Source organism: Neltuma alba, unplaced genomic scaffold, assembly GCF_004799145.2.
Source record: "Neltuma alba isolate B1F8T4 unplaced genomic scaffold, ASM479914v2 tig00012535_pilon, whole genome shotgun sequence".
Taxonomy (NCBI): Eukaryota; Viridiplantae; Streptophyta; class Magnoliopsida; order Fabales; family Fabaceae; genus Neltuma; species Neltuma alba.
Window position 1 is genome coordinate 329,563 of NW_021637000.1, and position 27,973 is coordinate 357,535.

Sequence of the window (27,973 nt, forward strand, 5' to 3'; positions counted from 1 at the left end):
AAAGACACAGAAGCCATACTACCTCAACGCAATGTTGAAAAGATAGATTATTTGGAAGATACATGAGAATGAGGAGAAGATTACAATCACAGGAGATCCATATATTTTTGCCTTGAGAGTTCTATTCAGAGGAACATCGTATGCCAATATTATCTGACTCGGGTACAGAACCCGGCAAAGATCAAGCATGCAATGATGTTGGGGCGGGTGGAAAAGAAATCGCGGAATCAATAAAAATGTAAATGCGTATAATAATAACAAGAATAATAAGTATAACTAATATCTTATACATAAACATCCCAACAAAGCAAAAACAAAAAATGGACGGGGTAGAAATGTAAGAAATGTGACCCTCCCTCTGGCTTGGCTACCAATCTTGAAAAGGGTAAATACGAAAATCCATAAAGTGATGGATCTTGAGGATGAGGATATGGGGAAAGACCCCCTAACTCTGCCTTCAAACTACAACCACGCTCCCCTTTTCTGTGTTAAATTGGTGGTTCCAACCAAGAATTAGGTGGAGGTTGCACCTTCCTTGTGGTCACCAAAAATGCGTTGTCGGAAGTCAGAAACCATTAAAGGCAGTCCCTTGCGCAGGGACACCTTGGGCTCCCACCCTAATAGCTCCTTGGCCCTTGAAATGTCAGGCTTCCTCTTGTGTGGGTCATCCTCTGTGTTGGGCTTGTACTCTATTTTTGCATCTGGGTCTATTGTCTCTTGCACCACCTGCATCACCAGCATCATTCGTTTGTTTGGTAAAATTCATGGTCATACCTGCATATGCCTTGCCACCAGCCAATTACATTGGTCTGGTTTTAAGAATCTTTATTATCATTGAGAACAAAGGCAGAGCTTACCTTGGCAAGTTCGAGCATGGTGAATTCACCAGGATTTCCGAGGTTGAAAGGTCCCACATGCTCTCCCTCCATAAGCCGCATCAGACCCTCAACCTGTGCCACAATATTAAAAAAAGCATCTCACTTATCTCGTTCTTATCCAACAACCTTAAGATTAAAATTATGACCACCACGTGTTATCTTTAAACTTCATTGTCACTAAAGATACATCTATCCTTGTCTTACACTCGGCCACCCCACATTTTTTCTTTTTTTAACTTTATCTTGTACCACCCAGAGCTTCCATTTTGAGAGTTTCGGTTAATATTTTGTATCTTCTTGCAGTTGAAGTTACTGCAAGAACTGGCCCCCCGGCTCGTACATTTCATTCTCGATCACATGCATCTGCATCTTCTGTACCACTATGCATGCACAACCGACGCAAGTATTTATGGGCAACTAAGTCATTTTAAACATCTAGCAGAATGATGCAGAATGCAAATAACAGATTTACAAATGCCAGGGCCCATTCCAGTCAGAACGCCAGGAATTGTTTGTGACATGCACAGTATGCACATGGGAAAAGTGAAACAGATTTAGCTTTTGAACAGGTGAAAAAAGGCTCAAAAGCAACCACTTCTCTCTTTGGATTCAAAACCAATTTGATATTCGGAATGATAACGAACACCTTTATCATTCTATCAAAACATAGCACCACAAAAATTGGCTTACCAAATCAGAAACATACTGAAAACTCCGTGTCTGCTTTCCATCCCCATAAACAGTCAAAGGCTCCTTTCTTAGTGCCTGCAAGAACCCCACCGATTATTGGTATTAACAAATCAACTGAACAGCTCATTTCTACAACACACCCTACATTATTAGTTATACTTCACTTCCAAATAAAATAAATAAATAAATAAACCCACCTGAGCAACGAAGTTACTGACAACACGACCATCGTCTAGGCACATCCGGGGACCATAGGTGTTAAAGATTCTAGCAATTCTAACCTGTAATGAAAAATAAATAAAAGACAAAAACGAATTTAGTCTTCAAAAATAAGCCAAGCATGAGCACTCGGGTGGGCAGAATAATGAAATATGCAAGGTTGTAATGGAAAATGACCTCAACGCCTGCTCCTCTGTGGTAATCCATTGTCAATGTCTCGGCCGTACGCTTTCCCTCGTCGTAGCAACTTCGGACACCTGTCGCACATCGGCGCAACACAACAGACATCCATAAACGCTGTGTCTATTATTCAGTATTAGCCTTGCTTCAGGCCCAAAAAAAAAAAAAAAGAGTATTGGCCTTGCAATTTACGGACCAAAATGCCCTCACCGTTTTACCCTTTTAACGCACAAGTACAACTGTTAATTTGTTATCAACAAGTTACGGCGGGGATTTCCTTCACGCAAGCCATGTGTGCCCTCGAGTTTTAAAGAAGATCTCAACCCTACATCTAGTGGACCCGCAAATCACGGGTTCCTCGTTGACCGTGAAATTCCGACTGGATCTGTAAACGTGGTCCTCTCACCCAATCCCACGTGTCTAAGCAAGCGTTTTATTTCCTTTTTCCCAATTAGAAAGAAGTTGGCGCCGGAGGAATAAAACACTCCCCCAGTCCCCACCCAACCCTTCTTAGGTACAGATACATTCAAAGCTTTGAAGCCGGCCAAATTAGAATCTAAAACTACGCCCATTTCTGAGCATGTTAGTGAAACGACGCTAAGGTACGCTAAAGTGTACCGTTCCACACGGAGCAAAAAGAGGACCAGTTCCACCCAATTTCAGGTGCTAACTGACCGAATGAACAGACTGTGGTGATATTTCGGCTGGTTCAGTGGAAACGGTAAGAAAATTGTGTGTGTGTGTGTGTGTGTGTGTGTGTGTGAGAGAGAGAGAGAGAGAGAGTACTCACCAATTGGATTGACGTTGCCCCAGTAAGTCTCCTTCTGAGGGTGTTGAAGAGGATCGCCGTAAACCTCACTGGTACTGGTGAGCAAAAACCTTGCGCCGACTCTTTTGGCCAGCCCCAGCATGTTCAAGGTTCCCACCACATTGGTCTTGTGAACAATAACACAATTAAGGACTCCAAAAAACGGAATAAGAAAGAAAACAGAACATAGAGAACATATTCTTGACCAATAAATTGAACAATTGGACTGGGTCAACCAAAAAGGATATGATAGTCTTGACGGGGTTGAACTTGTAATGGACGGGAGATGCAGGGCATGCAAGATGATAGATCTGATCCACCTCCAGCAAGAGGGGCTCGACGACGTCGTGTCGGATGAGCTCGAATCTGGGGTTCCCAAAGTGGTGCATCACGTTCTCCTTTCTGCCGGTGAAGAAATTATCGACGACGATGACGCTGTCGCCTCTAGCAATCAGACGATCCACGAGGTGAGAGCCGACGAAACCCGCACCGCCCGTAACCACGATGCGGAGCCCCTTTCTCTTAATCCCCAGGGGAACCTTCCCGAAGGAATGAACAGGCATCCTATGGGGGAGAGAGCGGTCGATCCTGGGCTCATGGAACAAAGGGGCAGAGTCGTGCTCGAAGAAAGGAACAGAGAGAGAGTCAGAACGAGGAGGGGAGCGAGAGGAAGGGAAGAAGGTGAAGAACAAGGAGGCGATGGCAATGCCGAGGAGGATGAAGAGGGGGCGCTGCTCACGGAGGAGATAGCGAATAGGGCGGGTGACGGAGAGCCAAGGCTTGAGGGGCTTAGGTGAGTAGGAATCATGGACGGGTTGGGACTCATGGCCTCTGAAAATCAGTTCGGATGCCATGGCGGCAGAATTCGGAGGATGGATCCGAACTGAGTTTGGCGGATGGAGAAGGGATCAGTATTTGGGGTGGATCCAAGGGTGCGTGGATGTATATAAAGGGAGGAGATGGTGTGGCGGAGGCTTTTGAATAGTGGTTCGATTACAAAAAGGACAGGTGAGGTGGTGTTTGAAAAGTAAAAGGGCCTTCAGAATTTAGAGTTACGACTTGTAACCAAAGCAAACTCGCCCATTAGCCTAACACACTCTCACATGTTCGTGTTCATTTGTCTTTTTGACTTCAATGCTTCCCTCTTGCCCTGTCCACCCCTCTTGTCTCAAAAATTTGTGTTTTGCTCGCCACACAAATAAAATTACATGTTCCTGCACGCCGAACTACATCATACATTTTAAAAGATATATTTATCATCGAGGAAACATAAAATTTTAATTATCAAAAAGAGATTTGAATAGGTCAGTTACGTCATGAATATAATCTCTCTTCAGTTGTTCCATATTTGTTTCAGCATCCCATGGTTGCATTTATATTTGTGCGCTATGTCTTGTTAAAACAATTATTGCCATAACATTTCGGCCGACAAAAAGTATCACCGAAGGGGAAAATCTGTATTTCCTGTATTGGCTCCGCACTGAACTATTGCTGGAGGTGCATTGAAGGCGTCGGAGAATAAATGGATTATTTTCTCTTTACCTGCGCACCATTATTTGTTCAGTGTTCATATTTCAAGATTTTATCAACTGTTTTATTCATCTTATCCATGGTTTTCTGGACCTGAATCCAATCCATAGTTTCTCCTCAGACTCTGTACTTACACACATAATAACACGTGCTCTGTCATTCATTCCCGTTACCAAGCCTGAGGTACAAAGCCATGTAAACTATATATGAAAGACCATACAATAAGGTTGACCCCAACAACGTTATGAAGCCTTGTTCAAATTCATATTGTATAAAATAATTGCACATGGCTTAAGTTATACTCTTCCGATCCTAAATATAAGATTCTTATACACACTAGTATAAGGGTCTTGTATTTAAGATCGGAGAAGTACATATACATACCCACGTATGTGTGTGTCTGTCTTCCAACACGAGATCTAATTAACAAAGGAAATGATTGTTGTAAGGTGGGGCTACATTAATTAAGCATATAGCGGATGGTGCGACCTAGACTAATTATAGGTGAGGATGTGCTCGGAATAAAAATCATGCATGCCAATTGAATTTTTTTTTTCATATATATATAATTAGCTTAAATGATTAGTTACTCAGTCCAAATTAAGCATGAAGCAATATTGCATGTATTTTAGGTGCGAGGTCGCAGGTTTATCTGGACAGATGCTCACAGCTGGACAACGACCCAGCTGACTTGTTGGCCCCTTCTCTTTCGTTTTTCCGGTAGGTGACCCCTTTTATGATATTCCTTTAGTTGTTCAGCTCTGAGCCTTTAAAATTACAGACGCGTATAAATTCTCACCTCAAAAGCATGATGCGTCGTGGGGGAGAAAAAATAACAGTAATAATCAAGATTCACAGTAATAATAATTTAATAATTTCTCACGGTCTTTGTTTATGTAAGTACGGAGCTGAGTTCATTATCAGAAATACTCCTCCGGTCCTTAATATAGGACTCAGTTATTGAGTTGGTTTTGATCCTAAATATAAGACCCATTTATCATATTTATCAATTTTCTCTAAATTACCCCTATAGGTATTCTCTCAATCATAATCAAATAGAAGAGAGAGGGGGTATTAAGAAAGATGATTATGGTGTTTTAGGAAAAATGTGTCACTTTTCTTATAATTAACTAACTTACCTAACTTCCTTAATCTAATCAAATTAGTTAAATGGATCTTATATTAAGGACTGGAGGAGTAGCATACGTAAGAAAATGCACAGCGGGACGCAAACTACCGAATGGATCACATGATTTTCGATGTTCTGGGAAACTTTGTTTACAATCATTTCTAATTAATCAATACCAACTGTCGATATTTCTATATAATTTGAAGTTATAATTAGAAAGCTGTCAGCCACTGTGGATGAGTTTCTCAAAAAAGGAAGCAACCTCAGAGTTAATTACAAAAATTGCTTCGCGAGAACTGAGAAACATCCAACTAAGAAATAAGAATCAGATTTTCTCAGCATACTTCCCTTCTGCTCAGTCTGGTTTCATCCAGTGACCTCTTGTGAAGGTTAAATAAATAAATAGATTAGAAGGTTCTCATTCGATCATGTGAATGAAATTGAATATTTATTTCGCTAGTTAGCTAATTAGCTAACTAGCCAGGGCCACCCCAATATGTATGATATTTTTTAAGTCCGGTAAAGAAAAAGGGAGAGCCAGCAGAGCAATTTGATTTAAAGAATGGAGTGGTTCAGACGCTCTCTATTTCTTTACTGAGGCTTCTAATTCTAAACGTAAAAATTTTAATGATATGGTGAAACTTTGTGTGTGGTCTATTCCTTTTTCTTGCTTTGGACAGTACCTTTAAAAAGATCTCACCCTTTTATTTAATATGAAAGCCCCTTTACGCGCTAACAATAATTATGGCAATGGGTGGTAAATGGTAATGGTAAGAGAGAGATGATTTTTTTTTCTTTGTCCAGAGAGAGAAATGATATTAATTATTTAGTGAATTAACGAAAGGTATGCGAACGTCGTGAGGCAGTGCACATGATTTATATGACCGCTCAGGCAAAACCAAAAAAAAGGGATAATTTCATGATTTGCCACGATAAAATCACTGCTTTTATATATATGTCCCCCTTTCTTAAATATTATTTGTGTTTTTTTTAAACTAATAGTATCCTCTCATCCCATAAACCTTTTGAAAATACTGGCTAAAGTATACATTTTAGTTCTTCTATTTTGTACAAAGATTCAATTTAGCCTTTAACTTAAAAAAGTATATATTTGGTCTTTTAACCCTAAAATAATTAAGCTTTAATGATGATATTCTGTAACAATCATGAATTTTTTGAAAATTAAACTTAATATGTTAATATTTGAGAATATTTTATCAACATTTAAGATCTTAACGTCATCATTGTTTTAAAAAATTTCAGAGTTAAAGAACTAAAAATATACTTTTTAAAGTTAATGAACCAAATTTAAACCTTATATGAAATTAAAAGACCAAATTTATATTTTAGTCGGAAAAATTTTAGTGCTAGCACGAGACTCTTTTCGTATGTCCTCTATATACAGCTAAGAATCGAAGCTTAAGGGTGTGTTTGGGTGACACCCCAAACCATGGTTTGGGGTGTCAATCACCCAAACACCCTCTCTAAAAACCAAAACCATGGTTTTGGGTCAAGACTATGGTTTTGGAAAAAGTAAAAAAATTTTGCTTTTGGAGAAAAAAGGGAGAGTGTGAGAGCCTATATGATATATATCTTGTTATTTTTTTAATAAACATATTTTTTGATAAACATATTTAATCTTATATTTTATAAATATATATACACATTAATTATTTATTAATTATATTATCTTATGTATTATTAATTATGTTGGTAAAAAATATATTATTAACAATTTTATTCCTTCAAATTAAAATATATCATAAAATCTATTTTTTCTGTAATTATCATATTAACTTATGTTTTTGTTTTAGTAATTTGTATATATAAAAAGTGCTTCTGATAACAACTATCCAAACACTCTCACTTCTCAGAATCACTTTTTTACAAAATCTGTTTTTCACAGAATCTATTCTCCCCAAAATCTATTATCCAGAATCACTTTTTCAAACCACGGTTTGGTTTCATCCAAACACACTCTAAATCTTATTTGTCAAATCCCATACTTAACCACATCCTATCTCTTCTTTTTATCCAGATCAGAGGGTCAGCTTTAACAATCCAAAATCATAAATTACAAATACCTGGAACCTACAAACCCCTCACTTATAAAATGTTTTTAGAGTCGTCATGCCGCAGGACCATTCGCACAATCCTTTCTTATTGCTCTTGAAAGGGGACCTTTCTGAAGCTAGAACCAAACAGAAAACAAAGTAATTAAATTACAAGCCCCTTAAATTAACTTGAGCTCATTCCAATTAGGCGTACATCTTGTGAACGTGAAGGAGGAAAGTGAAAGCTCAAAAACGCGGGGAGGCAGTAAAAGGGCAAAATGATATACGGACGAGAAAGGCGATATGGGTACGACGGAGTCGGAAGGTGAAAATGAAACAGCCAATCAGACGGCCACAAGTATTTAGGTACTCGTGACCCCATTTTGTTGCTGTCGTTGTGTGTTTTTAATTGTATTGTCGGTTGTCGGTACCATGACTTGAGCTCCACCCCAACAACAATAACACCCCCTCCTCTAATTTCCCGAAACAAAAGGATGAATAAAATCTGAAGACAGCCGGTCAGTTATTTTGACCAAAACAGATTAACTGACGTGGTGGAGTGGCAATTTGTTCGTTGTTCGTTACTAAACGGCATCGCGTAGGGTCATTAGAAAATACTAATTTTGTTGTGTTTGGATGCTGTTATAATGAGGGCCGTCAGATCACAGGACTGAGAGAAAATGAAAGCCCAATGATGTGATTTGAATATGAAGTGCGACGTCTGAGATGTTCGGCCATCGGCGAGGTAATGGCAAAGCGGCGAGGAGGAGGAAAAAGGAAAAGGGGAAGGAAAGGGACCCACATAAGGGACCCACTTTAGACTCAGGCTCACAGCTTCATAAGCACGTCGCCACGCCACCCCCCACTAATCAAAACCAAACAGCTTTTGATTCCTAAGCAACGTTGACTGATTCTTCCTCCCTTCGTCCACGTGGCGCTTCCCCATTTCCCACGTTTCTTCCGCACCTGGCCCGGTTCTTTCCTTCCATGCTCACGACCCCCCTTGAATCATTGGAAAAATTATTGTCCGGTGACATATAAGCAGTGTAATTTTTAAAGAATCCCACAATAAATAAATCAGCAGTATATATCTATTGTCACTTTATGTGCTGGAAATTATCTTAGATATTACTCAATTGTTGTGAAATTTTTTAGTGATTAAATTGTATAATAATTTTTTTCTGAATCATGATTATATGTACATTTTAAAGGCTTTTCTTGTCACCGTATGTGCTCAAATGTTTTTGGCCAACATGTGTGTCAAGAGGATGATGATTAGGTGGTATTTTATGTGTGTAAAACGCCAAGAAAAGGGATGCGCGTTTCAAAAGTTCAAAAATGGCGAATATGGAAGTAATTATTGGTAATCTCTCACTAAACATGGAAAATGACAGTTCCGTTAATCCATATATACGGAGTGGTGGAACGGTGGAAATGGAAAAAGATGTCCCGTGAAAGAAGAGAATGGATCTTTTATCGAAATTTAGAAGATAGAGTGCAATTTCATGTGAAAGCTGACTATTAACTGTTGCATTAAAAACGCTAATACCTTTTTAATAGTCAATTTCCACGTACCGAACTTTAGGGCACGACTCACTTGCAAAAATTCAAGGCATAGCAGGCGGCGCAGTGTGGTCCGTGATGACAGGAGTGATGTGATGAACTGCGAGGTCTCTGGTTTCAGTTCCACTACGGCAATTCCTGGCTTTCGGAATATGTAAGCAACAACGACTATTTTTCCCAAAGCTCACAACTTTCCTTCTTAACTATGAACACCGTTTAGAAATAAATTAGACCACAGTCACTCGCAAGTTGATTACAAGAGAAGCTTACTTGGTCAGCCCAGTTAGTTAAATTACTGTTTTCCATCACTAATAATAAGGCATCGTCTCTCACAAAGAAAATTTAATGAGACGCTGGATTTCAGTTTTTTTTTTTTTCTTGATCTGACTTTTCCAATTATTACACGTGTCCATTCTATGAACGCGCACTATCTTGCCACGTTGTTTCCTTTCTATATTTGCATGCTCCGTGTTGAAGCCATGTTTTAGTTTCCGATTCACTTCGTTTCAACTCGGGCCGCATTAGGTTGACTTGCATGAACAAGAAGAAGAAGAAGAAAAAAGGGTGGCATATGAAGAAATTGGAGATTGTGGGCCGTTAAGAATTTCCCTTCAAATCCTACATTTAGAAGAGCACCAATGAAAATTAGGTCTAATAAAAAAATTAAGTATCTCATAACATGATGAACCCAAGTTTAAATCTTATTAAGAGGGACGTTTATATTTAGTATCTGACATTACCTTCTCGAATAGAATTAACTCCATTAGAAGGGTACTTGTCCCTGTAAAAAGTAGAAATTGGAGATTGTCGGCTGTTAAAAATTTCCCTTCAAATCCCATGTTGAGAAGAGGACTAATAGAATGAGTTAGTTTTTCATAACATGATGAATTAAGATTTAAATTCTAATTAAAAGAAATACTCATATTTAGTATTCAACATTATCTACTGTAGGATTATATTTCTATTAGGAAGATACTTTACTTGTTTTAAAAAAAAAAAGAACTGGAGAAGAGGGTGTCCCATCCCACTTATGACTGACTTGTCTGTCGTTAATGGAGGTGGCAATGACATGTCATAATCCAATTCTCCCTCTGGACAATGTAAAAGCATGCCCCGCAGAGAACGTTAATGGGGACCATTTGATCTAAAAATGATCATGATCACATGAGAAAGAGCTTTCCCGAAAATATGACAATTTCCTTCTTCAATAAAACCATTTTGTCATTTCCATGTTCTAACCACACCCGTTGTGGGGAGATGAAGAAGATGGATCCAACCGTGGAAACACCCTGTGATATCTGAAGGTCATAAAGGGCATCTGCGTAAAAGACTCGAAACAATCTGAAATAGGTTTAGCTTAGCTTTTCCCATATATGTTTCAAAATTCTTAGGCTCACCGATAATCACTGAAACTCGCAGATGCCCACTTGCTGCGGCTACTATTGGCAGAGCTAGAATTTAGGATTTTAAATGGAGACACTGAATTAGTACGAAGGTCTGCATGTTCAATTTCATTAACATGAAGCGTGCTATATTAAACATTCTATATAAAGACTAAGGAAGACAGTAAAAGGTGATGAAACTGACGATCGTAACGCTAGTTTCGCACCTTAAGATATGAGTGAGGTTCGGACGGCTTTATGGGACCTCTACTGAGAGGGTTTTATTGCACAGGCAAAGGGTTGCTTTTGAAATCCAGGATAATAGTAAAGAGCAGGTAATGAGATGATTACTTAATTGGCATTGACAGCATCCCATTCCACCGAACACCAACAGTTTGAAAGGATTATCCCCCAAACATGAAAATTCAAAACTCCTCGGCGAAGTAGCAGCCCCCTTTTAGTTTTTTTTTTTTTTTAACGCGTAATTACAATTCCATGCCTAAAATGGTAACCAATAGTTAACAGGACGAAGTAGAAGAGTGCGTAAAAGAATGTGGCCTTAACCTGAACGGCACCAAACCTCTGACTGATAAGTTGCTTCTGATGTCTCTTTCGTGCTTTCATCTTTGGTCAGACGTAATAAAATGCAGAAATAAAATGTGATACGTTGTTTCATAAAACAACCATGATACCTCCGCATCATCAACAACAACAAGCCTTATCCCACTAAATATGATCAACTATATAGATCACACTATGTTAATGTGCTCTACCAACTGGTACCTCAATGTGTAGGTCCAAGAAAACGTGATACCACCCTAACTCAAACCATACAGGATGAAAATGTTATTTTCCTACTAGTCCTCAATTTCTGAAGCTGGAATAAACCAATTCTGGAAAATAGTGGGCTACAACAGCGTTTGTTACCGAATGATGACTCTTTTCTATGCAATCATACAACAAATATAATCATATGGGGCAGGACAAATCTTCCCCGTCAACGTCGTTTCATGTCCATTCCGCCTATATAAATTTTGAAGTGCAAGATAGGCAACAAAGATGTTAAAAAGAAAGCATTATTACCAGAAATTGAGCTGAAAATTTTAAGCCACCCTCTTAAAAGCACTATCAACAGTATGATGTGATTCTAAACACATAAACAAAATGTCTGGAAGAGGTCAGAATGTCGGAGCACTGAGTTAATCTCTTCCCTCCCATCCCTATTTCGACTTCCGGATACTTTCCTCTGAAGGAAGTTCAAGCATCGCTCCTGCGTGCTCTTGGTCCGGCTTCACTACTGCAGCAACTCAGTTGGTTAAAAGGTGGAAAGGAAATGACTGATCAAATACAACTTCTATTGAACAAATCACTTGCCTCTCGAAACAGGAAAGGAAAAAAAAAAAACAAGAATAATAAGAAGGAACTAGAAAGGAGATGCCAAATCATTAATATTTAAAATCATAATAAAAGTAAAAAGCTACTATCACTTTTGTTTAGCGATCCGCCTGTGCTAGTTCGCACATGAAATAGCATGCATACATCCGGGCGAGTTTGGGTTAAAACAAGAAATGAACGGTCAAATAAGAAAATTCAGAACAAGCAGACAAGGTAATTCTCTTATACCAGATAAATTAGCCCAAGAACTGAATCTGGTGACAAAACTCAGAGGCATTTATTGACACTTCATTGAAAGGTTATTGTAGACTATTTAATTTACATTGGAAGGCTGACAATGATTCACGACCAATTCATGGATGTCATTTTTCTTTCGGTGAATTATTTCATATACCGTTTTGTCTTAGGTGGGATGAAGTGTTTGTCAAATTTGGAAATCTCATGGTCCAGTCAATCAGACACCCACAGACTGCGGCACTAAATAGCATGTATATGTCCATATATAATATAAAATCTAAGAACTATTTATAAACCCTGATACCGTTGTTCACTTAAGACTCTGTATAAGCACAGTCCCGCAGTCTAGTTAGATTTTGAACTCTTCATGAGTAAAAAATAGATTTCGCTTACTTTCTACCTAAGTCCACATAATTAAGTGCAAATATGTTATTGCACAACATATTCACCCCAAAAAAAAAAAGTCATTGCACAACATTATTCTAATTCTTCTACGATATAACAACTATTCCTTAAATATTTCAGAAGTAGAGTCTCCCACAGAAGGGAAACCTTAAACTGTTTTTTAAAGTACCCCCTTGAACTATTTGAAAGCCAGCCTATAGAGCAGTATAGCGTTTTCATGTTAAAATATCATACAGTAAGACATTTTTATATACAGTTATGAAAGATGTGAGTGTTTCTACTCCTATAACCAAGAGCAGTGAAACTTCAAGTTCAAGCAATAGCAAAGTACCAATGTTGACATGTGGATTAAAAAAATGCTACATCATTCTAATCTCAAGGTTTTGTAGTGTATAACAATATCTTTGATGCCCAGAGCATAATAAAAAGGCTATGTTTAAACATTTTGGGATGGCTTTAGATGAGTAGGACTACGGCAAGTGCACATTCGACGTTCCTGGTAGCAACTAACAGCTGTGAGATAGAAGCACGTTTTGAGCTGCCAGTGAAAAGTCCGTAGACACGAGAAACAGAAGTAACAGTTGGTGAGTGAAAAATCTAAATCCCAGTAAAGTATAAACTACTAAACATTAGGAAAAGTTCGGTAGCAGTATGTTGAAAACAATTTTCTTAAACAAAAGTATGTAATGGATGTTACATGTATAGCTCCACGCAACGAAAGAAAAAGGAACAACAGAGTAGATGCGATTCAAGAAATTAAAAAAAAATGATATGGAAATCAAACTATCAAACAGATAGGGTGCACAAAGAAGTAGCACCAGAATTGTCAGTCTCATAACAAAGAGAAATGAAAGACTTTGGTGGTGCGGATGAAAGAAAGAGGATCACATACCGTAACTTCCGGCGTTAGAATTAAGCTTTGCCTGGACAATCATGTGGGTAATAAAATGAGAGGCCTCGCTAGCATCTTGAAGTAGCCTCTGGATCTCGGAGTCAGAGGTCACGTTCCTGTTCTCCTCGAATTTTTTACGCACCTCCATAGCCGACTCCTTCAGCATGAGTGTGTCACCGACAAAAGTTTTCCGAGTAGCTCTCAGAAGTGCTCGGTACGCACTCAACACTTCCCCTCTCGCCATCCCCTCCTTCTTCAGCTTGACCCCGCTTTTCCGCAGACGAACCTCATGCGGCGTGATGTAAAGTGGGCGGGGTGAAACGAGGCCATACGGCGTCGTTCTGTCTCGGTTCTTTTGTTCTTTTGTTTTTTCCCCCCCCGGCCTGTTAAAAATGTTTATGAGATGCTTTGTGAAGGGCTTCACTGAAAGCAAAAATCTTTGGTGGCTTTATTGTCCAATATTCCAACGTACCAAATCCTTTCATAAATGTGAGATTGTTCATGCGCTGGGAGAAAGATGGGCCCAAAAAAAAAAAATTCCTGTCCCAGTTTTGTTGCTTTCTCAGGTCTCGAGTTGCTTCATGTCATTCTTTTTTTTTTTTTTTTTACCGGCTCATGTCATTCTATTTTACTCCCACGGAGGTAATATTATTGAATGGTTGAATAAATTATTATGATTTTTCATACATTACTTAATCCCACTTAAATATCATTTCAAATTTAATTAACATCTTCTTGCCAAAAAACAACTTATCATCTCCCATGAGGAAGAATATACATAATATGATTTAACATTAGTTCTGAATGTTCAATGATCAATGTTATCCTACCAAACACCAAACAGAAGTCTACTCAGTTACTTAATTTTGAGTATAATAGGCATCAACTACACACGATGACAAAATCATAAAGCAAAGCATATAATCTTCTTTGCCAGAATAGACTCTTTCTTTGTTAATTGACGAAATCATATGATCTTTCTGTCTATTTTTGATAATTATATTCACTCTCCAAGTCCCAAAACCTTGAGAGAAAAAAATACATGACGCTTGTCTTCTTTCCAATAACTGATAAATTATAATGGCATTTTATTTTAACGTGGAAATTCTTACACAATCACACCCATACGTTTATGCTCACCGAAATATTAAATACATACATGAACATCATAAAACAATCGCTTTTCCAGGACACCCATGCACGCATGCACATAATTTACAAAAATCAAGCCGCATCGCACCCAGATCCTCCTTGTGTATCTGCAGAAATCGATGGGATATTTGACTTGGCGAATTGGCCAAAAATGAAAATAAGAAAAAGAGGCATCAAATGGACACTCTGAAGCCAACCTTCAAAATCAAACCAGCAAGGCAGCATAACATTGAACATCAGAAGGCAAGGTCACTTCAATGCATCAGCCATTCTGCAATCATGCTTCCTCCGGCGGCACCTATGATGAGATTTCTGATCTAACAACGTGTTCTTCTCCCCAGCCGTCTCCACTTTTGAATGTGCAGCCGCTGCAATCATGCTCAAGTCAGTGTCTCAGATTTTACACTACCAATACCAATTATTAATTTTACACAGAACCAACAGCTGTATTCTCACTTACATTCAACATCTGTATGGTTGAAATCAAACCAATCCCACAGAACAGGCCAATAAACGCGAAAACTTGCATCTTGTGCGCAAAACATCCCGAAAAAAAAGATAACTGTGTCCGTGTCCAAACACACCCTATACTCACTGAACACGATACAATATTATGAGACATGTATCTATTAAATTGAGATTGTCTGCATCTCTCATGTTTGTGCCACTACTCACTCTTCCAAAGCCACAATCTTTTCCTTGCTTCCCTACGATGTTGCTATCAACACAGCAATGGCATCTCAATAAGAAACCCCCCCCCCCCAAAAAAAGAAGTCAAGTAAGTGAGATTTTCGGTCAGGTATGTCATATAACATGCATCATATTATCACTTCCCCTGAAAATTTATCACGTATCCCAATACTGCTAGTCCGCTACAACAACTGGGCTTCCACGGTAAAAGATCAGTCTACTCTCTGCATGTTAGACGGCCGTAAATCGGTTCCATTCATTCACTTGTGTTCGCTTATGCAAGGCCACTGTTTCTACATTCAATAAGGCTTCCATCTCTTCAAGCAATGCGTGTTCGTTTTATAATTAGGTCTATCTGAGGAAGCCTCGAGAATCAGCAAACTTCCTTTGGTGTATTTCGAAAACAAATCACTGAACAGCTGAAAAATAAGAATCAACATTGCCTAAACCTTTTAAGAATAATTGAAGCCATTTTATCAAAGGAAAAATTGTTGACAAAAAAAATCTTATTGATTAGCCTCCCGGTCCAGACACGCAGTTTACTTTTGAACAGGAGAAGAAGCACTTTGAGGATTAGTGTTGCGTTGCCAACAACTTGGCAGGCAGATTTCGATCCACCTTTATCTACGTCTCAACAAAACAAAAGTTCGTCAAATTCCGAAGACATGCTATCATGGAAACAAGTAGCCTTCACCATGTTTCCACCACTTACGACGTCATCAAATCATTATGAAAAAACATCATCCAGTGTGTGTTACTTGACAAAATTGTTCCGGCAATCACCCGTCAAGAAGAGTTTGCATTAGCAATACTCTTTTAAACTCTAGGAGCTCTTTTAGTTAAGAATCACCTCCCCAAACAAAGGACCAAATCCGTAATCGCACCGCATATCGTCAGCAAGAATTTTCAAGCAGAAATAATCCCATCAGATATTAATCAGGCCTCTGGAAGGGACAAAAGCAGAAAGGCTGAAATTTCAAGGAAACGTCGCCGGCTACAAAGGAGACGCGAGAACTAACAGACTAATTCAGGAACTAAATCAGAAGCAGGGGAAAAATGGACCTGCTAGTTGATCGCCGCAGAATAACATTCGCGCATCGTCATCTTCCTCATCAGGCTCGTCCCCATATCCAACCTCGGCATCCCCGCGATAACCTGGTTCACTCTCGTACCCCGATTCATTTCCGTTAACATCAGAAACCCCACTTGCCCCAAATCCAATGCCCAGATTCTCCTTCTCTGCACTCCCACCATCTCTCTCCTTGTCCCTCTTAGAATTCTTCGCTTCACTCATATCCAATGACCAATTCGCATCCCCATTCCCGAACAACTCCCCGCTCGAATCTGTTTCCATTGCCACTGGGAAGTCAGAACACGTCCCATGTGCAGCGGATGCCCCGACAGAGCAGCACCTACGGGTTCCGCTCCGATCGCTGCTCCGACCCGACACAGACCTGGAGCCGCGGCGGCCCCTCTTCTTCCGAGCGATGAGGCTGTAGCTTCCAATTTTATATCGGTCGGCTCCAATGGGCTTATCAGCATCGAACAAGGTCAATCTGGACATGTCGATCGCGTCGAGGGTGAATGGGGCGGTGGCGCGGTCGGAGAGACAGGGTCGCTTGGAGTGCATGCCATTGGAAGAGTAGTGATGGGGCCTTCGGTTAGCGCTGAGATGAGGTTCGGAGTCTATGGTTTTAGAGGTGCTGGTTTGGAAGTGAAGAGGCCTCCAACTATGGAGCTGCAACAAGCAGGAGTCCATAAGGTGGCGTGAATCTGACTGATGAGACATGGATTTGATCATTAAAATCTGTATCAACGGCGTTCTGATGCAGCACGGGCAATCGGAGACAAGATGCCGTGGTCTACAAATCTAGAATCTAGAACCCTACATGTCGATGGAACTGCCAGAGAATGTCGGGGGGCGTGAAAGCGGTTGATCCGTAACCATGGAAGAAGCAGCATCGGACGCTCCCTATACTAAGTAATTGCGGGAGGATAATTAATTGAGTTCATTATTTATATAATTAAAAATGTACATGGACCAGTGAATTTAGGATACAAGGTAGATTTGTTTACTCGTGAGAGAAAAACATTTTTATATGTGATAATCATGATACAAATCACAGATTCACTTATCCTACTATCTATTTTAAGTATCAGATTTCCAACATTACTCATTAAATCGTATATCTAGGATCAAAGATAATCTGGTTCTAAATATAAGAGTTAGTTAATTAATTCGAGTAGATTAGAGAAAGAAGTTAAGTTAATTATTTGTAACAAATAGATATTGTCTTTTCTAAAATATCTCTACTAATCAAGTGTATTAGTTAGAACTATCATTATTAAAAAGACTATCTTAGAAAAACATGCATTAAATATAAGAAATAAAGTACATTAAAATCTTATATTTAAGACCAAAATAAAATCAAATGAGATTTTATATTAAAGACTAGAAGTAATATTATAAAAATCATATAAAATAATTATTTATTGTCGATATCGTGACTAATTAGGCCACCATACCTACCCTAATCCATATAATCATATAATAATTAAGGACTTAGTTGGATTCAGATTCATGAGAATTTTCACATAAGCCGATACAAAACTCTTTTCGTATTTTTACCTCGTATTTAATAAATCACTATTAAAAAAATTGTTTATAAGTTATTTATAAGTATTTCCAAACGAGTCCTAAACTAAATGGAAGAATGACAGTCAAGTTTCAAAGAAAAAATAATTATTAAAAAGTCTTAATAACCACTTAAACAGCCGGTAATGACGAGTTTCATAATAAAAAATAACAACTTTTGAATAATTATTTTTTTCTAAGAATCTAATTATAATTCTCTCAAATTAGTTTATCCAATAAAACCCTGTTAGGCCATACAGCTGGTCAATGATTGTTCCAACACTTATATGAGGTGCGGAAAATTGAGAACTACATTTAAGGGTTAATTTTAAAATTCTCTACAAGTCAAGTCAGCAACCCCTTGCGAGCGAAAAACATTCAAGCGGGCGAGCACTCTCTTTGATCCCCTGCTTTTTTGACCTACTAATGAATGTACTACTATTTTGAATGAATTTTATTAGAGGGTGTTTTATAGGAAAAATATGGGGAAAACTAATATTGCAGTCCTTATACTTTCATCTAGTTTTGAATCAGGTTCCTACAGCTTTTTTTCTTTTTATTTCATCCTTCCGTTTTGCTTTGTTATCTGTGCCAACCCTTCCGTTTACTTATGTTGTTAGTTTGAGTTGGATAGTAGTGATCTGACTGAGGAGCTACTGACATGAAAAGAGGAAAAGATTGACTGTGGAAGAAAGAGATCTTGCAAAAAATAAAAAGCTTTTCTTAAATTTCCTTCCCCATGCTCTCTTCTCTATCCCCACTCACTGCTCCCCTTACTCTTCCTCCTCCTCCCCCACCTCCCATTTTTCCCCGTGATTAAACTATTTATTATTATAATTGATGGATGCTCGTGAAAATTCCCCACATCCCATGTTTTATGGATGTAGTTTGGATGAGGGAAGGAAGGAAGAAACCGAGCCCAATCTCATTTGCCTCTTCTCACTACTGTAAATATCGTTAGGCATGTCGACCATGGCAAGACAACTCTCACTGCTGTTCTCACCATGGCTTTAGCGGCTTTCAAAAACAATTCCCCAAAGAAGCATGACTACGTCGACTGTTCGACCCCGCGGATTATGTCAAGAACACGATTGCTAGACCTGCTCAATAGATGTTTCCATCGCCGACGGTCTAAGGCCGCAGACTGAGAAGCATATGCTATTGGGTAAGCAAGTGGGTGTTTGAAATATATAGGGTCGTGTTTCTAAATAAGCAAGACTAGGTTGATGACGAGGAGCTTTTCTACATCTATGAAATTGGGGGTTCATGAGCTTCTTTAGCTTGTGAATTCCCAGTAATGATGTTCCTTGCCTCTCTTGCTTTTGCCATCTCTGTCATTTTCATTTTTATCTTGTCATGCTAGCAAGTGCTTAGATAGCCACATCACTCTCAGTCAACTCAAACTAACGGCATATGTATGTTTTAGTGACAGGAGGACTGGCACATAAAACGGAATAAACGATAAGGATGAGATAAAAAAAAAAAAATCACAAGGACTTGATTCAAAACCCCTTAAAACCATAAGGACCCCCATATTAGTTTTCCTGAAAATATCCGCGTCATATAAATCCACACGTGACTAGACCGTGCATGTGCGGCATCTCATATTTTCCCATGGGGGTCATGACGATTTTAATTTATATCTCTTCTGGTGCCGAGAAGAGCCTATCTCCCGTCCTCTGAAGCCAAAACCCTAAATTCCACCTGCTCACTTCAATACGAGGCATCCCAGTTCGTTTCAAAGGTAAGGTGATGCTAGGCAATGGAATTTCCGGAGTTCTCTTGTATTTTTGACGGGGCGGATAAAAATCAATTTTTGGGTTTTCTTACATCATGCTGATTTTGTTTTTACATGTTGAATTAGTTCAACTGCGAGTTTTAAATCTGAACACGGTCGATGCATTGTTCACCATGGGATGATCCCCTTTTTACTTTCCATCCTATATCTGAGCGACCTTGATGATTGTCGAGAGTTTTGTTTGTAGTTTCTTTCGCCTATTATGAAGTTCTTGGACTTATTACCTCGTAATCTTTTTACATTTCATAGGAAAAATGAGTAGACGTGCGAGCAGAACTGTGTACGTTGGGAATTTGCCGGGCGATATACGTGAAAGAGAAGTGGAAGATCTGTTTCTCAAGGTAGTTTGGCGCTTTTTCTTGTTTTTCAACGCCTTCTCGATCTATCCTCTTGGTGTTTAGTGCTACGGGATTTTATATCTTCCTCGGGTCATTTTCTATCATTTACAGTTGTTGTTCTGAATTAGCGTGATTGAGTGTACGTATTTAAATAGGAAAGCTGGGGAGCGGCTAATCTTCAATATACGAGGGTTGGTTTTCGTAAATGTTTCATAATAAATGTGATCAAGTGTGCGAATCTTGATGCATATTTCATGTTTTAGGAAGGATCTAGCTAAATAGCTAATTCTTGATGACTGGGCAAATTATTGGCGGCTTGTAATTGAAAAGGGACTGTCCTGCATTTTTAATTCCAGTATTTCTGCTCTGGATTGGCAAATGTGAACCAGACATTTAATTGGCCTGTTGGGGTGCAAGGCAGCTGGCCACCATGAAATAGTGCAGGCCTCTGCGAGACTGCAATTCTACTGAAATGAGACGGATATAGTGGGAGTAACGGAAGATAGAATGGCCAAATTCTGTTGGTCGTAACTTGGAACTAAGAGAGTATCCTATTGTTCTTTCAAGTTTGATTGATAATCTCTCGGTGTTAAGATATCATACATCTGAATCCCGCCAACCAAATACTCTTTTCCTAGGTGTTGTGATCCGATTGGCTTATAGACTAATTATACCCCATGTATTGCAAGTCTTGCAAAATCTTTATAATAAGGCACCCTGGTTGGGTCCCTTTTTGGATTGAAAAAGTGTTGGGTCTTACTTTGATCAAAGCCATCTGAAGCCTTAAAACCTGATATTGAAAACCGTTAGAACATACCTCGGCCTAGGTTTCCTTCCAATACTTATTTGTGAATTTTAGTGCATCCGAATTCTAGACTAGTAAAGGGGATTGTGGAAAACTAATATATTATTGATGATATGTTCGAAAGAGTAGAATCACTTATTTCTCTTGTGGAGTAATGTGCTTGCACTGATTAAGATTCCTTTCTTACAAATCTCTACCCTGCAGTATGGACACATAACTCACATTGACTTGAAGGTTCCACCCAGACCCCCTGGGTATGCATTTGTAGAGGTGAGTTTGTTTTGCCAGGTTGGTATTACTTTTCTCGTTTTACCCTATCCTAATTATTTAGTGATTTTTGCAGTTTGAGGATGCTCAAGATGCCGAAGATGCAATTCGTGGTCGTGATGGCTATGATTTTGATGGGCATCGGTTACGGGTTGGTTATATCTTACTTGCTATGGGTTACATGATAGGTGCAGCACCTTGCCTGTAGGTTAAGTTTATATCTTTGTAGGTAGAGCCTGCACATGGTGGACGTGGTCATTCATCATCCAGAGATCGACATAGTAGTCACAGTAATGGTCGAGGTGGACGTGGGGTTTCTCGGCGTTCCGAGTACCGTGGTTTGTGATTTTTCTGTTGAAGCACTTGCAGTTTGTTGCGAGAAACGCTTTGATTTGTTTCCTGAATTTTTGTTTTTCGTTTTGCAGTACTAGTCACTGGGTTGCCCTCTTCTGCTTCCTGGCAGGATCTTAAAGTGAGATACTGAGATGTAGTATTTATTTAATTATTTTGGAAAATTTTTCTGGGATGGTACATGAATGTCATAAAAATGATTTTCTAAATTCAGGATCACATGCGGAAAGCAGGAGATGTTTGTTTTTCTCAGGTTTTTCATGATGGCAGAGGTGAGATATATTCGACTTGATTTTTTTTGTTTTAAATTTTGCTCAATTATGTGGATGTCAGCGAATAGAAGTTTATGTAGTCAAATTAGTAGTTTTTTTTGTTATTCTTTCTTGCCTTCATTTATCCTGTTAATCTTTTTTGTGGGAGGGTGGAGTTTGGGGCTGTTAAAAAGTTTGGTGTGATCTGTTATTTTTCCTGCTTTTATTTGCGTTTGATATTATTTCTGTGAAACTCCTATGTATTATCATCGTCTTCTGTAGGAACAACTGGGATTGTTGACTACACAAACTATGATGACATGAAATATGCTGTAAGTTGCTTCAATCTTTGTATAATTTTATTTATTTCTGTGTAACATGGCACAGAACTTTCCATTTTGCTTCATGTTTTCAATATGAAATTTGGGATTTTATACCTCTTCAGATCAAGAAGCTTGATGACTCTGAGTTCCGAAATGCATTTTCCAGAGCATATGTTCGTGTAAGAACCAAGCCTGTTATTTAGAGAAGTTGCATTTGGTTTAGCGAGTTGTACTTATCAGTTTTCTTTGTTATTATAGGTGAGGGAATATGATTCAAGGCGGGACTCCTCTAGAAGTCCTAGTCGTGGCCGATCTTATTCCAGGGGGCGAAGTTATAGCCGCAGCCGCAGCCGCAGCCGTAGTTATAGTCGAGGCCGTAGTCAGAGGTCTAGGAACGTTGGTTTGAAATCAGTGCTGATCCTTATGCGAGATTTTTTGTTAACTTATGTTTGTGCCTTTTATTTTATCTTGCAGCAAATCGCCAAAGGGTAAATCTTCACAGCGTTCACCTGCTAGATCTCCTTCAAGATCTGTTTCGCGCTCACGCTCAAAGTCAAGGTCCCGTTCTTTGTCAGGGTATGAAATATAAGTTTCAGTATGTTTTATCCATGTGTTTGTTATTGGTCATTGCTGCAGTTTACTCTTTGAAACATTGCTTCCTGTGATAGATAGCATTATTCTCTATCTCAGTGGATGGTTTACTAGTGTTATTTAGACTTTTTTATGGTGTTCAAAGGGATCAAAAGAGCCCTTCCTGAAAAGATGTTTAAGATGGAATTGGAAAAACATTTAGAGAATGAGTGCTGGTGGTGAATAGGATCCAAGTAATGTACAAGTAGTAAATTATCAGTCTTTTACCAATAATTTATTTTAATGTGAATGGTTCTGAATTTCGGTTGCTTCATTGCTAGTGATATCAATTATGCACGTTTTATTGGGCTTCTTAGGACCGGAGGTAGTATTAAAGAATCTGAATTGCTTTTTTTTTTTTTGGGGTTGGCCATAAGACTGTTTCATTTATCACCCTTCCCTTCCAAAAATAAAATGGATATAAAGGAACTTACTGTTGGCAGTAAGTTTCTGTGAATGTAAATACAATATTGTCACAAGTTTTTCATTGTCAATTAAGATATAATCATTATTTTGGACACCCAACTATTGCTTTCTCCCTGCCCCTCCTATCATCTCTCTCCCCAGTTTTTCATGTGCGGGGGATCTGGGGCAAAAGATGCTGCCTTGTCAGAGTGCTCGGTTTCTCTTTCCTTTTGTTTTGTGAAAAAATTCCTTTGTTTTTGTCCTTAGATATGGATACTTGGAGCAAACTGGGAATTGGAAATTAGGAACTTGGTGTGATTTGGTTCAATTGCCTGCAACTCAATTTGTTGTGGAGGTATGATATTTTTAAGATGGGCGACTTTGGATACCTTCAAAGTACATTTGTTCTAATGCCTTTAGCATGTGGATGTCCATGGGTGCTAGATTGGGAATCAAGGAGATCATGGATTGCTATTTTAGAGCGGGATGTCTTGTGTGCTAAAGCAAGTGGGATTTGGAAATCACCATCAATGAGAATAATAAAGAGAATTTCATTACAATTGTCAGCTCCAAGATTTGCCAAGCTAATAGGATGCACTATATGGATTCTCTGGATTGTTATGGTGCTGTAGGGAAGAATTCTTCTCTCCAATTCTGGTGTCCTAATATTACCTTATAATGCTTTATTTTTACTGGCATCTTATCCTATTTATAGAAGTAAAATGTCTATAAGTTTGTCTTTATGTTCTTTTCTAATTAAGGCTTTTGTAGTTTAATTATCTCTGGATGTACCTCTTTATCGTGATAACTGACCTGGGAGAGGCATCAAGGCCAGTTGGATCAAATTTGATTGAAGGAACTTGTGGAATTTAAATTATGTTGTTTCTGGAACTTTTGCAGATCACGATCAAGATCGAGATCTCCATTACCTTTGGTGAGTGAATTTGCAACTCTAATCAAATGTGGATTTTGTTTGTTTTAAGTGCAACATTGAATGGGGTTCTTGGCTTTTTGTTTTAACCCATGAATTATGATAAAGCATGGGGATTTCAAGGTATAAATAGAATTTGATTATTGATTACCGTCTTTGATTTTTAAACCATTGTTTTGGCACTTGCGTTTGACAATTATAAGATCAAGTTTGTTTCAAGGGAAATTTGAAGTTTGACCTACGATTCAGTTAAGTTAGACTCCTTTGCCGCTCCTGTGTTTGATCGTGTATCTTTGGCAGCGTAATAAAAGCCCAAAAAAGAACAGCACCAGCAGAAGCCCTAGCAGGAGCCGGAGCCGGAGCCGGAGCAAGAGTTTGTCTCGGTCTCTCTCATATTTCACATTTATCTTGATGATAGCCTTTCATTCCCTCATTAATTATTTCACACTCTCCAATTGAACATCTCTGTCGATATGGTCATCTAAATTCTAGTATGCTTTTAGGCTTTTCTTCTTGGCTGATTGGTTCTTGGTCTGGCAGGTGAGCTCTGATTGTTGTCGATCTTTCAGTTTATGAGGTTGTGAATGATGGTGAGTTCTATAAAATTTGTGCCGTAAACTGACATCGGCCGAGTAAAACAGCTAATTGGCTTAAAGTTGTTGATTAAACTTTTTGAATTGAACACACTTCGACTTGTAACTTGTCGTTTCCATCTAGTCCATGAGAATTAGTTGGTTTTAGCTTTCTGTATGATTCTGTGGAGGGTTTATGCTATTCGGTCGGATATAGTTGGACATGCTTTTAGCTGTTGTATCGTACTTATGAAAAGCTTCGTTATAGCTAGAGTGTTGCATTCATTTTATTTCTCTCTCATTTGCCATTTCCAATTAGAAGAGAATAGGACATGGGATGCTCGTGATGACGTGGCATGGAAGGTTTTTATTACATGTTAAATATATATTCAATCACGCTTATTCCATCGCTACATGTAACGGAAACTCCGTCAAGTCATAAGGTTTACAAGTGATGAATAGTGATCTGTTTTCTTAGGCTTTTTGTGATCCATGGGATCCAAATAATTTTTTTATAAAAAAAAAGTCTGAGCAAGTAATGCGTTGTGCACTTTGAATTTGGGGAAGCGTGTCAATCAATTCTTTTGTGAAGTTTAAATTTTATCGTATAAATTTAAAGGTATTTTCACGACAGTGTGAATAAGAGCTTATTTTCTCGGAGTTTTAATTTTAGTGTAGTTTTGGAAGTTCGTAATAGCCCAATATCAAAGGGAAAGGGGCTCTGGAGCCTTTGGGTGATCAACTAAGCTTCCAAATTCATTTATAAATGGTAAAAAATGTATTTTTGGGATTATAACTTCATTTACGGTTTCGGTTTTCAGTTGTCCTTTAATTTGAAAAATTATCATTTTTAGCCTTATGATTTTAATACTAAATGATGATTTTTGTTGTAATTATTATTTTGTAAAATAAGCTCAATATGCCAACAAATGGGAGCATTTTGTTAACATTTAAAATTTTAAAATCAGTATGTTTTGTTGACGGAATTAGAGTAAAAAGATACCTTCTTAAGACTAAAGTTTGCACGTGGGCCGAGAAAGGATCAAATTTTGCAGTACTGAAAACTATAAAACGACTAATATCCCGAAAGTAATATTGCTCCGCGGCCCGACATCTCTCTCCCCGTCGCATCGGTTTTAAGTAAGCGTGGGATGGGGCGGATAACAAGTGGAAGTGATTAAATTATACTGTGAAGCTCCTATTTTAAGCGAGTGGAATAAAGTGAAAGTGATTAAATAGTAGTCGTAATGGCATAATATTGTGTATGCAAGCGGGAAAGGATAATGCTATAATTGACAAGGGAATTATTCGGGAGAATGGGATAAGAGGGCAATGGATGAGGATGGGCAACGTGGAGGTACGGAGCGATTGAAATGTGTGGTGCAGACTGCAGAGTGAGGGGGCGACACATCAATTATTCAATTAGCGATCTCAACTGATCGACAACGGCCAAACAAACCCCCCCCCCCCCCCCCAAAAAAAAACACTCTTCTTGTGTTGTATGCTTGTGCTTTCTAGTTTCTACTCACCCACCCACCCACCCACGATGGCGACCCTTCTTCCTCCCTTTCTTTTCCAGTCGGTCCCACCTTGTCCCTTACTCTTCACTCTCTTCACCCTCATCATTCACAGTGCTGATTTTACAGATGCGAATCCTTCGCTGTGGCTTTTCTTACCACTTTTAGGCCTTGGCCCTTCATCAGCTTCCCACAGTAGTTTTGCTTTTCCCCATGAGTTAAAAAGGGCTTTCTAATTTTTTCCCCCTATTTTGTATTGTCCAAATCTCATCTGAAAAAAATCTAACAGTGCAGGCACATGGCGGAGATATTACGGACACATTGCGATAAAAATAGGAATTGACTTGTGGTGAGGGGCGACGTGATTTATTGCAATTGGCAGTGTCTGGTGGGAAACAGTCCGGTAGTCAGCATTGGTGGTGCTGTTTCTGATATACAAAGCAACAAGCCTCTCCAGTTGTAGATTCCATTCACCTCCCCAGATTCTTCTTGTATTTTTTCCTAATTCCACCGCTTCATCGTCCACCTCCGTATTGCATACTCTTTGATCAGACATGGCCGACACCGCCTTCTCATTGCTCACCGACGATCTTGTTCTCAACATTTTTCTTAAGCTCGACGACGATCCCCGCCATTGGGCTCGTCTCGCCTGCGTCTGCACCAAATTCTCCTCTCTCATACGCAATTTCTGCTGGAAAAACAAGTGCTCCCAGAACATCCCTTCCGTTGTATCCGATCTCCTCTCTGATTCCTCCTCTCCGCCCGGCGGTTGGGCTTCCTTGCATAAGCTCGCCGTGTGCTGTCCAGGCCTCCTTCACGCCGGGGTCCTCCTAGAGAGCTCCGATTTCGGGCTTGAGCTTGAGCTCGGCCCGGAGGAGAATTATCAGAAGTTGTGCTCACCGAAAACGACGGGAACACACCCTGAGATTTGCTCGGGTCGGTTGGATAATAACTCAGATGTGGGTGCTTCCCAGTCCGATTGTTGTTGGTCCCTTTTCGATGATCTATATTTTGATACTGTCTACGATACTTCTGAATCCCAGCACAATTCTGAACCTCAAATCCATGAAGAGGTTGAGAAAGGCGTCGTCAAAGTCGGTGGCGAATTCTCTTCGTGTAAGAAGAGGAAGGTTCTTGGATCACCGAGGTCGCATTTGGCTTCTAGAATCTGGAATCTGAGCAGAGAGGAGGGGAACAAGCTGCTTGCCAGACAATTTCGGGATGACTGTCTGTACATTTGCGATTGGCCTGGCTGTGTGCACGTGGAGGAGAAGAGGAACTACATGCTCTTCAGAGGCATTTTCAAGAACTTTAAGCGGTCCCGTGTGTGGCGAACTATCAACGATGGCAATCGGAGGAAGATTGATATGCACTGCGCGTTTTGCCTGTGTAAGGAAACTTGGGATTTGCACTCTGCATTCTGTTTAAGGCGAATTTTCGGGTACCACGACGATGGCGAACCAGTTGTTCGAGCCTATGTTTGTGAAAATGGTCATGTCTCCGGGGCGTGGACGGATTTGCCGTTGTACACTTAATCCAGATATTAGGTTTTATGTGAACTTGCTCGTTAGTCCTTCCAGATTATGTGAGAATCCATTCTGCTTGGCTGTGTTACTACTTTTCCTGCAGTTATCATGCATTGTTTTCTCTACTGAAGCTCAGGCTTTCCGATGTGTTGTTTTTATGGGGCTTGTGTTGAGTTCCATGAGAGGACACCCGACTATGGCAATTATTTATCATCATGAAAACATAACTGAAACTGTATTCACCTTCCTGGAATTCGATTTTCTTATGGCGGCATGAATGTTTTCCTGACTTAATTGCTGTTTGGTATAAGTATGTCTCCGAGCATATCTGCATGCGGGAAGATGGTAGTGCAGGGCTTGTTTTGCCTTCCCCTATTTGGTATCTTGGAATATTTTATCAGTTTAATAATCTCGGTGTCA

The 27,973-nt window shown here is 39.2% G+C and overlaps 5 protein-coding genes across 8 annotated transcripts; 2 read left to right on the forward strand and 3 right to left on the reverse strand.

The window, feature by feature from the left end:
• Positions 1–76: 76 nt before the first annotated feature.
• On the reverse strand, positions 77–27,750 carry LOC114728460 (UDP-glucuronic acid decarboxylase 2). Its single transcript, XM_028915371.1, has 10 exons — positions 27,744–27,750; positions 22,482–22,484; positions 20,837–20,846; positions 3,024–3,629; positions 2,758–2,905; positions 1,965–2,044; positions 1,766–1,849; positions 1,569–1,643; positions 858–950; positions 77–726 (listed from the first exon to the last, which is right to left on the reverse strand). Exons 3-10 carry the CDS (start codon positions 20,837–20,839, stop codon positions 514–516), a joined length of 1,302 nt encoding a protein of 433 aa, XP_028771204.1. The 5' UTR covers positions 20,840–20,846; positions 22,482–22,484; positions 27,744–27,750; the 3' UTR covers positions 77–513.
• On the reverse strand, positions 11,181–13,657 carry LOC114728467 (mitochondrial zinc maintenance protein 1, mitochondrial). Of its 2 annotated transcripts, none has more exons than XM_028915379.1 (2): positions 13,363–13,657; positions 11,181–11,730 (listed from the first exon to the last, which is right to left on the reverse strand). In XM_028915379.1, the coding sequence occupies exons 1-2, from the start codon at positions 13,604–13,606 to the stop codon at positions 11,654–11,656; spliced, it is 321 nt and encodes a 106-aa protein (XP_028771212.1). In that variant the 5' UTR covers positions 13,607–13,657; the 3' UTR covers positions 11,181–11,653. The 2 variants fall into 2 exon arrangements, with proteins under 2 accessions (XP_028771212.1, XP_028771213.1); XM_028915380.1 differs by lacking the exon at positions 11,181–11,730 and adding an exon at positions 11,740–13,008.
• Positions 14,309–16,993, reverse strand: LOC114728463 (uncharacterized). The gene is made up of 2 exons (XM_028915376.1): positions 16,267–16,993; positions 14,309–14,882 (listed from the first exon to the last, which is right to left on the reverse strand). The coding sequence occupies exons 1-2, from the start codon at positions 16,991–16,993 to the stop codon at positions 14,764–14,766; spliced, it is 846 nt and encodes a 281-aa protein (XP_028771209.1). The 3' UTR covers positions 14,309–14,763.
• LOC114728462 (serine/arginine-rich-splicing factor SR34) lies at positions 19,452–24,804 on the forward strand. Of its 3 annotated transcripts, XM_028915375.1 has the most exons (14): positions 19,452–19,583; positions 19,887–19,978; positions 20,985–21,050; positions 21,124–21,198; positions 21,277–21,385; positions 21,473–21,519; positions 21,613–21,670; positions 21,932–21,981; positions 22,095–22,151; positions 22,231–22,358; positions 22,447–22,548; positions 23,908–23,941; positions 24,239–24,321; positions 24,479–24,804. In XM_028915375.1, exons 2-14 carry the CDS (start codon positions 19,892–19,894, stop codon positions 24,480–24,482), a joined length of 900 nt encoding a protein of 299 aa, XP_028771208.1. In that variant the 5' UTR covers positions 19,452–19,583; positions 19,887–19,891; the 3' UTR covers positions 24,483–24,804. The 3 variants fall into 3 exon arrangements, with proteins under 3 accessions (XP_028771208.1, XP_028771206.1, XP_028771207.1); XM_028915373.1 differs by lacking the exons at positions 23,908–23,941; positions 24,239–24,321; positions 24,479–24,804 and adding exons at positions 23,275–23,362; positions 23,435–23,733; XM_028915374.1 differs by lacking the exons at positions 23,908–23,941; positions 24,239–24,321; positions 24,479–24,804 and adding exons at positions 23,275–23,362; positions 23,452–23,733.
• LOC114728461 (phytochrome A-associated F-box protein) lies at positions 26,289–27,827 on the forward strand. The gene has a single exon (XM_028915372.1). It carries the CDS (start codon positions 26,582–26,584, stop codon positions 27,560–27,562), a length of 981 nt encoding a protein of 326 aa, XP_028771205.1. The 5' UTR covers positions 26,289–26,581; the 3' UTR covers positions 27,563–27,827.
• Positions 27,828–27,973: the final 146 nt, after the last annotated feature.

What these genes read in the sequence shown, in the direction of transcription:
- LOC114728463 (XM_028915376.1), bottom strand. Translation starts at nt 16,993, where the DNA reads ATGTCTCATCAGTCAGATTCACGCCACCTTATGGACTCCTGCTTGTTG. An exon ending in CTGCGGCGATCAACTAGCAG is followed by an intron (nt 14,883 to 16,266) that starts GTCCATTTTTCC and finishes GCATGATTGCAG; the next exon opens with CGGCTGCACATTCAAAAGTG.
- LOC114728462 (XM_028915373.1), top strand. Translation starts at nt 19,892, where the DNA reads ATGAGTAGACGTGCGAGCAGAACTGTGTACGTTGGGAATTTGCCGGGC. An exon ending in TCGGCGTTCCGAGTACCGTG is followed by an intron (nt 21,386 to 21,472) that starts GTTTGTGATTTT and finishes TTCGTTTTGCAG; the next exon opens with TACTAGTCACTGGGTTGCCC. An exon ending in CAACTCAATTTGTTGTGGAG is followed by an intron (nt 23,363 to 23,434) that starts GTATGATATTTT and finishes TTTAGCATGTGG; the next exon opens with ATGTCCATGGGTGCTAGATT.
- LOC114728467 (XM_028915379.1), bottom strand. Translation starts at nt 13,606, where the DNA reads ATGGCGAGAGGGGAAGTGTTGAGTGCGTACCGAGCACTTCTGAGAGCT. An exon ending in TTCTAACGCCGGAAGTTACG is followed by an intron (nt 11,731 to 13,362) that starts GTATGTGATCCT and finishes GAGTTGCTGCAG; the next exon opens with TAGTGAAGCCGGACCAAGAG.
- LOC114728460 (XM_028915371.1), bottom strand. An exon ending in TCAACCCCGTCAAGACTATC is followed by an intron (nt 2,906 to 3,023) that starts ATATCCTTTTTG and finishes GTTATTGTTCAC; the next exon opens with AAGACCAATGTGGTGGGAAC. An exon ending in TCAGTAACTTCGTTGCTCAG is followed by an intron (nt 1,644 to 1,765) that starts GTGGGTTTATTT and finishes GGGTTCTTGCAG; the next exon opens with GCACTAAGAAAGGAGCCTTT.
- LOC114728461 (XM_028915372.1), top strand. Translation starts at nt 26,582, where the DNA reads ATGGCCGACACCGCCTTCTCATTGCTCACCGACGATCTTGTTCTCAAC.